This window comes from Sceloporus occidentalis, unplaced genomic scaffold (genome assembly GCF_023333645.1).
Source record: "Sceloporus occidentalis isolate IW3139 unplaced genomic scaffold, rSceOcc1.0.p SCAF_17, whole genome shotgun sequence".
NCBI classification, from domain to species: Eukaryota; Metazoa; Chordata; class Lepidosauria; order Squamata; family Phrynosomatidae; genus Sceloporus; species Sceloporus occidentalis.
Window position 1 is genome coordinate 12,696,110 of NW_028316997.1, and position 10,823 is coordinate 12,706,932.

At 38.1% G+C, this 10,823-nt stretch overlaps 1 protein-coding gene across 1 annotated transcript in view; it reads right to left on the minus strand.

The window, feature by feature from the left end:
* Nucleotides 1–9,981, minus strand: part of LOC149302860 (chemokine-like protein TAFA-5) — a 189,661-nt gene extending 179,680 nt beyond the window's left edge. Inside the window, exon 1 of the mRNA XM_089482075.1 lies at nt 9,891–9,981. Coding sequence (XP_089338201.1) covers nt 9,891–9,981 — 91 coding nt within the window. The remainder of the gene's footprint in view (nt 1–9,890) is intronic.
* Nucleotides 9,982–10,823: the final 842 nt, after the last annotated feature.

Consider the following 10,823-nt stretch of genomic DNA (forward strand, 5'->3'; position numbering starts at 1 on the left):
ACAATAAGTAGAGAGACTTCTGGCATGTGAATGGGGTTTTAACATCCAACATGGTAGTTGTTTCAAACAGTTTTGATTAGTCTCTAAAGAAAATATAAAAATCTTGTATGCTAAAATACAGTGGATATAAAAAGTCTACACACACTCCTGTTAAAATGCCAGGTTCTTGTGATTTTAAAGAATGAGACAAAGATAAATCATGTCAGAACTTTTTCCACCTTTAATGTGACCTATAACGTGAACAATTCAATTGCAAAACAAACTGAAATCTTTGAGGGGAAAAACTAAACTCACAATAACCCAGTTGCATAAGTGTGGACACCCTTAAACTAATACTTTGTTGAAGCACATTTTGATTGTATTACAGCAATCAGTCTTTTTGGGTAGGAGTCTATTAGCATGGCACATCTTGACATGGCAATATTTGCCCACTCTTCTTTGCAAAAGCGCTCCAAATCTGTCAAATTGCGAGGACATCTCCTGTGCACAGCCCTCTTCAGATCACCCCACAGATGGTCAATTGGATTCAGGTTGGGTTCTGGCTGGGCCATTCCAAAACTTTAATCTTCTTCTGGTGAAGCCATGCCTTTGTGGATTTGAATTTGTGCTTTGGGTCATTGTCATGCTGAAAGGTGAACTTCCTCTTCATCTTCAGCTTCCTAACGGACGCCTGAAAGTTTTGTGCCAAAATTGCCTGGAATTTGGAACTGTTCATAATTCCCTCCACCCTGACTAAGGCCCCGGTTCCAGCTGAAGAACAACAGCCCAAAAGCATGATGCTGCCACCACCATGCTTCACTGTGGGTATGGTGTTCTTTGTGTGATTTGCAGTGTTGTTTTTGCACTAAACATACCTTTTGGAATGATGGCCAAAAAGTTCAACCTTGGTTTCATCAGACCATAACAGATTTTTCCACGTGCTTTTGGGGGACTTGATGTTTGTGTTTGCAAACTTCAGCCGGGCTTGGATGTTTTTCTTTATAAGAAAAGGCTTCTGTCTTGCCATCCTACCCCATAGCCCATTCATATCAAGAATAAGGGTGATTGTTGTCACATGTAGCCCAAAGCCAGTACTTGCCAGAAATTCCTGCATTTTATTTAATGTTGCAGTAGGCCTCTTGTAAGCCTCCCTGACCAGTTTTCTTCTCGTCTTTTCATCAATTTTGGAGGGACGTCCAGTCCTTGGTAATGTCTCTGTTGTGCCATATTGTCTCCACTTGATGATGACTGTCTTCACTGTGTTCCATGGTATTTCTAATGCTTTGGAAATTCTTTTGTACCCTTCTCCTGACTGATATCTTTCAACAATGAGATCCCTCTGATGCTTTGGAAGCTCTCTGCGGACCATGGCTTTAGCTCTGAGATGCAACTAAGCAAATGTCAGGTAAATCCTACTAGAACAACTGAACTTTATTTGTGATTAATCAGTCATTTTAAATAATGGCAGGTGTGTAATGACTTCTATTTAACATGAGTTTGAATGTGATTGGTTATTTCTGAACACAGCCACTGCCCCAGAGGGCGTGCACACTTATGCAACCAGGTTATGGTGAGTCCCCCTCAAATATTGCAGTTTGTTTTGCAATTTAATTGTTCACGTTATAGGTCACATTAAAGGTAGAAAAAGTTCTGACATGATTTATCTTTGTCTCATTCTTTAACATCACAAGAACCTGGCAGAACAGGGGTGAGTAGACTTTTCATATCAACTGTATCTATAATCAACTTAATTCAAAACAATTACTTGAAAGCATGGGATTTTTTCCAGGGGGAGGATATCTCTGCATCTTTCCCTCTTCCTCCACAGTACTTTCTTACCTCATTCCTATTGCCTAACTTTGTTGGCTCAAGAGAATGGTTTCCTGGTGGGGGACAAATGTCAGTTACCGATTAACTATGGTAGTAGTAGCTAACAGACCATCATGAACCTGCACAACATAAGAACTTGTGTTTACAATAGCTAGGGTGGTAAAGGTTAGCCACAACTAGATGCAGTCAACATGAGTTTGCGACCAATCTACAGTTACTAGCTACTATTCCTTCTGAGTAAAAGAAAACAACAACATAAAGACTTGTAACCAAAATAGGACACCCCGTAGCTTTCCAGAAGTTGTAGTAACATTTGACACTCAAAGTACTGTTTTGTCATGATGTTTAGCCAACCAAATGGATGGCTGAGAATCATGAGATGTTCATTCCACAGCAGCTGTAGTGCAAATCCATAATGATAGAAAAACTAAGCTTTGACACAACAATTGTACTCATTTCCCATGATACTTAACATGCCAGATTGACTGAGCGTCATGGGAGCTTGAGTACATGTTTGAAATTCCCCTGGACGAACATGGATGAAAGAGAACCTGGTCCAACACAAAATTTAGAACTGAACCAAGTTAGAGAGTTGTTTGATCTCTTGGTGCTATGATATTTCTGTCAATTAGAGAAATCTTTAAGACAACCATAAATTCCTTAAAAAATTTCCTACAAAAATTATTTTTGCAACTGTCATGCAGAGTGGTCCCCATGAGTCTATTTAGATACTGCTCAGTATTTATCAAAGACATGGGTTGCAACCATTATGGCACAAAAGGGAAATATCATTAGCATTAGCCATTTTCCAGTTAATTTCCACAGCATATTTGATGCGTTACCAAGCTACATCCATTTAACACTCTATCCCCCTAATGATATGTATATATATATATACATATATATATATAAACAAAATCACACAACTCTGCAGCATTAGAAGCATGTAAAAAGTAGACTTGTGCATTCGTCTTCGGGCGAACATGAAAACGAACACGAACAGTGTGTTTTCGTGTTTGTTCCGAAGACACACCCAAGAGAAGACAGCGGCGGTAAAACGTAGGCGAAGACGAAGACACACACCACGAAGATCTTCGTGATCGTCTTCGCCTACTAATCTCCCCGGTCCCTTCCCCATCTAACTTACCTTATCTTCGTGGCATCGCGGCAGTTCACGGAAGCGGAAATCCGTAGGTTCGCCGTCAGGGGTAACAGGGCAGTGCGAATGAGCCTATTGGTCGCCTACAGGGACCTCCTCTGGCATCAACCAATTGGCTGATGCCAGAGGAAGACCCTGCAGGTGACCAATAGGCTCACTCGCACGGCCCCTTAACCCCTTAAGGTGCAGCAAGTTACGGCACCAGGAGCCTAAAAGTCTGTACGAGCGACCAACAGAGTCGCGTGTACAGACTTTAAAAAGTTAACCCCTAATGAAGCAACTTGTCCGGCAGATCCCACTGGTCTCCCTGTTCTATCCTTTAAATGTCCGTACAAGCGACTTTATTGGTCGTTCGTACGGACATTTAACTGATAGAACAGGGAGACCAGTGGCAAATGTCGGAGAAATTACAACACCAGGAGCCTAAAAGTCTGTACGAGCGACCTACAGAGTCGCTCGTACAGACTTTTAAAACCCTAATGCAGCAACTTGTCCGGCAGATCCCACTGGTCTCCCTGTTCTATCAGTTAAATGATAGAACAGGGAGACCAATGGTATCTACCGGACAAGTTATGGCACCAGGAGTTTAAAAGTCTGTATGAGCGACCCTATTGGTGGCCAGCAGGGGGCTCGTCTGCCATCAACCATTCGCAGACGAGCCCCCTGCTGACGACCAATAGAGTTGCTCATACGGACATTTAAACTCCTGGCGCCAGAGCTGCTGCGGTATGCGTTAACCCCGTATTAACCCCTTAACCGGAAAAACGAAGAAAAAACGAACACAGAAAATGTCCATAAATATTCGCCCGAAGAGAAGACAGGAACAGGTGAATATTCGCGGAATACGAAGATTTTTTTCCCCCGAAGACGAGCACAAAGACGAACACGAAGATCTCCCTGGTGCCCAAGTCTAGTAAAAAGTGGGGTAATCACATATTCACAGTGTTTTTTGGTTTCATACAGATGCTGCATTCCTATGAATTTTTTATTTTAGTAATATAAATGCTGCATCAATATTTTTTATTTTTTTATTAATATAAATGCTACAAGTTCCAAATAGAACAAATACAAATATGTAAAGTTTCAGAAGTGACCTAATCTGCAAAAAAAAAAGAGTATACTGCAAAGGACAACAAAAATGTAATGAAAAACTAATATATATGTAATGAAAAAAATATATAAACTTCTATGCCACGGGACTGGAATTTTACACCACTCCTCAAGAACTTTAAATGTTGATGGTTATTGATATACTTCACAGACAAACCAAAAACTGCTGTGTATAAACCAATATGATCGTTATGTTTAGAAACGGCTGCACATCTTTCAGAAAATAACGCACAGTCCTGTCACATAAGATGCCCTCAATAAATAGGCACATCACTATGATGTATAAGGTTAATTTATTCATGTTATCTTTTGCAGGACACTTTTAGCCATATTTAATCAATACTTAAATTAATACTTAAATCTTGTAATACTGCTGGATATATTGGATTGAAAATGTAATAATTTCCAAATTTTCTGTTGGAGATATTCTAGAGTTCTACTCATTATGTTCAAAAGATGTTTGTATCATCCTAGCATATGCACAAAGCAATATAACCTCAAATCTTTCTTCCATATTAATGGTAGAAAGTCTATAATGATTTGAACCAACACATGATAATGCACTTAATAACACGTGTTCTTTTCATTAATAAATTACACCACAGAAATAAAACAGTAATCTAAGGTAAAATATTCAGACCTACTTACAGATTTATTTATGCTTGTCATAAATCTTGGCTAACTCACCAGCCATCCCTCAATTGCATTTGCTTTAAAAGGAATATTAAATTAAAAGATTATAGCCCAGCGATATATATATATATATATATATATATATATATATATATATATATAGATATATAGATAGATAGATAGATATTTAGATAGATAGATATTTATATATATAGCAACACAGCTGTGTGTGTAAAATCAGTTACGGTTCATGAAACCAACTAAAATGGAGTTGGTAGGTAAGTTTTACAGAATTGAGAGTTGTAGATTCAAATCCATGAATTGATACATTATAAAGACTCACTCCCAGTAAATTTCTCTATATTATTGGCTAGTCTGGCATTGCATAATTCATAGTTCAATTAGTGAAAAATTTCACTATTTTAAATACGCCTTATATGCAGCAATCAAGCTATTCTTGGAGCAAAATGGTACTGGGCTTGGCCTTGGTAATGTCAAGGGAAGTCAGGAAGATGGAACTGCAACTATTCTGTCAACTATTGCTTTAGTAAATAGTCATTGTAATTTTCAGAAAGCTTCCTCATGCTCTGGCATGTGTGATTTACAGCTAGAATATCATCTATTGTTAACTATGGTTCTGAGATACCATAGAGCTTTGCTACCTTTATAAATTACTTTCTCATATGGTTGTGGCAGTATATTGTAGATTTACCACAAAGTGGGGTAAAATATGTGACCAAAATCCCATGAATTGTCTTTTACTATGTCTTAATGCAGCTTTAGATCATTTTTTATTTATTTATACTTTTTGATCTGAATTTCCATTGACCATCATAGTTGAGGTTTCATTTCCACTATCTTCATGTCATGGCATCAAAAACTGGGATTCAAACATAATTAACAATCTTCTGGAAAGGTTTATTGTGTGCTTTAGATTAAAAGGCAATAATATTACCAAATTATTCTGAATCCTCACTTATCAAGTGTATTTCTAAATGTATATATGTAGTTCTTTATCCCTTCTGTTAATTCCTTTGGACTTTACATTAAACTGTACATCAGCATACTGCAAATGATGTTATCCCTTGTGATGTGACATCACTATTTTGTACTTTTTTGCTACTGTTGGTGTTTGATGTTCAAGAAGCTTCTAATACATGCAGTCCCTAGGTGTAGATGAGGCTGCAATGCAAAGCTCCTAGCTTGACACTAGGTTAACCAAACAACAAAGAAAAACAGGATTACATCTGTAAACCAAGGTGTGTAGTGATGTTGGGATAGTACTTTGCTTCTATATACATTGATAGTTTATGGATACACAGTTTTTAAGAGGTTGCACTCTGATAGAATTCATGCATTCTGTATTCTGCAAGTAATTAACCAGACATCATATACTGACCGACAAGCATTCAAGTGTTACATGTCAAGCATAGGGAAAGCGGTACACATAATGTTTCACACTTTCATTCCCTTTTTATATTAATAAAGCTCTCTTCAACCAGCATAAAATAATTAAATATTTTCTAGCATCAAATTATAGGGTCTGTAGTGCAAACTAGTTAAGAGATAGAGATTCTTTCTAGTAATGGTTTTTAGGAACTTTGCATGGCAACATTTTTAAAACCCATCTGGTGCTCAATACTCAGCCCATCACATTTATCTTGATTTCCTATTAATATTAATCTACTCTCTGGCATTCAAAAGTCATAATCTTTTCATATTTTATTTGATATTTTCATAATCATCATATACAAGCCCATCATAAATCCACATATACACTAGCAAGGGTCCACAACCGGATTGACCAATGTAGGATGACTCCAAATAATAAAACATAATGCTATTGTAAAGATACCACTTTTTTATATCTATATATATCTATATATAGATATATATATAGCTATACGGTATATAGATATAGATATATATGTGTGTGTGTCTTATTTAATGTCCTTTATTTACTTTGCTTTCTTGAAGTCTGTAAAAGTCTAAAATGTGGTTACAGTTCTTTCTGCAAAGATTAGACAGGCATGGGACTGCAATTATAAATTACAATGCCCTTTCCTTAGTTCACAGTTCCATTCATCTTCTTGAAACATTGAGAGACAGATTGGACATTAGGGAACGGATTAGCCACAGGACGACCTGTATTTCTGAACAAAAGCCTAAGTGTGGAAAATAGCGCCCCATGTCACCCATTCTATACTTTCTGGAAAAAACATTTTCATGAAAATGGACATTTAAACAGCTTTTTCCCACTCACTTCAGAACAAGCACAGATTGTTCCCAATGCTCACATCAAGTAAGTGTTGCTATCAAGTCAACTTCATTAGAGAAACATCACCACCTTATATATAGTATAATATATCAGATTTTCAGGTGACCCTTTGCTAGATTTTATGCAAGATACAGTACGATAAAGATACAAAAATGAGTATATCACCATGGTATAAAAGGTATATACCAACTGTAGTTTTAAATGTTAGACTATGAATTTAACCCCCTCCAACCTCAAAGGATGAGGCTTGTAAAGCATTGGTCCCTGTCCTGATGATCATATATTTTTCCCTAGCTTGAGCATCTTTTTATCATACAGCATAGCCATACAATTAGGGTTTATATAACATTTAATACTATTTAGGTGTACATTTATAGCCTGTGAAAATGACAATTGGGTACAAAACATAACATAATGTGATACACCTATGGGAATCGGGCCTGATTTTATACAGTAAATATATCACAATAAAAGCATTAAAACGAGAAAGGCATTGTTGAACTATCTAGAATTATTGTATGCAATGCTTATTAGACTAAAATATATTAGAAAACAAACATATTTCTCACAGGACTCAAAAAGAGCTAACTGTAGTGGCTTTATTTATACATTTTTTGTTTTGTGTATTGAAGTTCTTAGAAGATGAATTTTATGATGCCATGGATTCCATATATGAAACATAAGCATAGCCATTGTATGCTATGTTATAAGCCGGTGATCAAGCATGGCATTACTTTATATTTATTGGCAGCATAGTAAGTTAAAAGCTATTTATACCTTCATGAAATAATTGTTCCTGTTACTACTGTAACTACACAAGCATAATAGTAATGAACAAAGACACCCACATTACACAAGGGAGTCACATGGCAACATTTGATTCCAGTAATCATATAAACTCTGATGGTTTGTAATGCTTACAGTATGAAAACAATTTGATGGCTTCTTAAAAGAGTGGAAACAAAGCTAAAAGTGTCTCAAAATTCCATTCTCTGGCAAAAAAAATAAATATTTTCATATAATAAATTCCATTTAACATTAAGTTTCACAACATTCAAAATGAAAACAGAAAATGACCCCTTCAAACAGAAAAAAAATCTGGGCATGAGATCAATTCATTAACACTCCTTGTTAACTTCTAAGGTACTTGTCTTTAGAGAGCAAATTTCTACACTACAGGAGACCTCTACCTGGCAGGTTCATCTTGACATTTAAAAAATTGATGCTTCTTTAGGGTGCTTGATGCTTCTATAGTAATTCTAACTTACTACAGACAGAAAGAAAGAAAGAAAGAAAGAAAGAAAGAAAGAGAAAGAAAGAGATAGATAGATAGATAGATAGATAGATAGATAGGTAGATAGATAGATAGATAGATAGATAGATAGATAGATAGATAGATAGATAGATAGATAGATAGATAGATAACTGGCCACATACACATTAACTGTCACATATTGACAAATGACTCTATCCTTCTTAAATAATAAAAATAGCTACGCAAACAACATTTATTTTGCCTCTTCATTTAAGGAAAAATAAATTCCCAATACATTTTAGTAAAGCTTCACTTTGGTAGCAATCAGTTATAAGGATGATGATCATGAGAATGATAAGAATACATACATTCATGTGATGTTTGCTTAGAACATAGCAGAAAGCCCAGTTATATGTCTATGTACATGGCAATAATAAATTCTATAGCAACAGATGAGATCTTTGTTATTTCTGTGGCGGAAACTATCTTCTGAGAAATCTGATTTAACCCCTTGATGGCAGAATGGGCTTAAGTAAACCCTAAAGGGATCTCACCTTGCCACATTGGGCTCAAAGGCATAATCAATACCCCCCAACGCCTGGGTTATATTGACAGGCAAATTATAGCTGCTGTAGATCTTGTAACAATGTTGCTTTGCTTTCTAGATTTGCAACAGAATAACCCAGTGTTGTCATCTGAAAATTAAATAACTGGTATACTGTATCAGAAGCTCGGCAGGAAATAATTATATTATTTTTTAAGTATTATGCACTTTTAGACTTAAATACACTTAAGTTTGGTCTCTGTTGTATTTAATAAACCCCACAAAGTTTACTCGGGTAATGGAAGAAGGATTAACAGCTGAAAAAGATTAGTTTGATGGAGCCTTATATGTATAATATAATAGGTATGTTCCAAGCAGACTATATATATATAGTGAGTACTGATCACAAAGCCATAGTGCAGTACATGCATTTGCAAATGTTTGCATAGAGAAGGGTAAAAATACAACTGTGTCTGCAAATAGGGGAATGTCTCTTTCCATTAACCTTTCGCACACAGTATTTCCACCGGGGTGGTTAATAGGAAATTGCCACCCAAAATGCAGTCAATGAGGTTGTTTGGAGCATTAAAGGGAAGACTATAGCCTGAAGCTGAGCTGCAGAGGGTAGAGCTTCGGGTTTGGAGCGTTGTGTTTGCACTCCTCTGCCCTTTCCATAGAACTTTAGTGCCATCTATTGAAAACTTGCTGAATAAAAGGGGATCAGGGCACCTATTGATCTGGATTCCAAACAAGCCAATTACTCAACGTGATTTTTTTTCTCTTTCTCTCATCCTAGGCTAGGCTGAGAGTCCTTCCACCTGCATAAGAGCATCTCTTTTTCTGTACACGATGTGCATCTCCAAGGCTCTCTCTAGTGTTAATTGCTCCTAAATGTAAAAACTGCGGAAAGCCTTCTATTACCACCATGCCTTTGTACATAAAATCGCTTTCATCTTACCGCATCCACAATTACAGTGCCTAACAAGCAATGACAGCTCTGCTACCCAAATGGACCAGGCAGTTCTACACAGACATTAAAGCATCCCAATGCATAGTGACATAAAAAAAAAAAACAAATCAAAGAAAGGGGAATTATATTTACCTTCTTTAAGGAACTGGGAGTGTATAACAAATATAAGAAAACAGCAGATAGCGGCTCCTGCTAATGCCCATAAAGCTTTCAAGAGCTGCATGTCGCTTTCCAACTCAACAAATAGCCAGAAAGTAACACAGTGGATCCCCTACGCCACAGCAATGCATCAAGGGCTCCCGATCAGCCAGGCTGGCTGTGCAAAGCAGAAAGAGCTCCCACTCGCAGTAGCGGCCGCTGGCTCACACTAAAGTCTCAGGCACCATTCTCTGCTCGAGTGATGGAAACAGGAAGCTCGAAACGATCCATGAATCAGCTATCTGTTCCTCTGAGTTGGCCGAGGGACTCCGACGGATTGCGCAATACACTGAAGCCATCAATGATCGCCTTCTTGTTGCTCAGTGATCACCCAGTCCAGGCTTTTCTCAAGCCCCCCTCCCCCCTTTTTTTTGTTGTAATCTTTCTTGGGGGGCTGCACGGTGTTCTGTCTCTTATACTTCCAGTCGCTTTGGGCTCTCCCCTCCTTCCTCTTCTCCCAGCACGTCCTCCCCCCCTCTTTGCTGCAACTTCTCGAAGGCTGGCGGTAAGACCCCTTCTCATGCAGCAGGCTGCTATGTGTCTGTGCACGTCTAGGAGGGGGGCTTTTTTTTCTCCCCTCTTTTACGTGTTGCTGGGCAATAGCTGCAGCGCTATGGTGCTCAGCCGGGAGTGAAGGAGGCTCCCTGCCCGTTTTCAAATCCTTCTCCAAGTGTCTGTCCTTCCGCGGTAGAATGGAATGTTACTCCACCAAAACAACGGGACTTGGTTTCTCTCTCCCACGTCCGCCTCCTGCGCTTTGCCAAGGATTGTCCTATTCCCTGGGATTGATTGGCTTAGCCGAGGGACACGCCAGCCCCGGGGCTCATTCCGATGCAATGATCCAGGGAAGGGCTGGCTCCCTGGCAG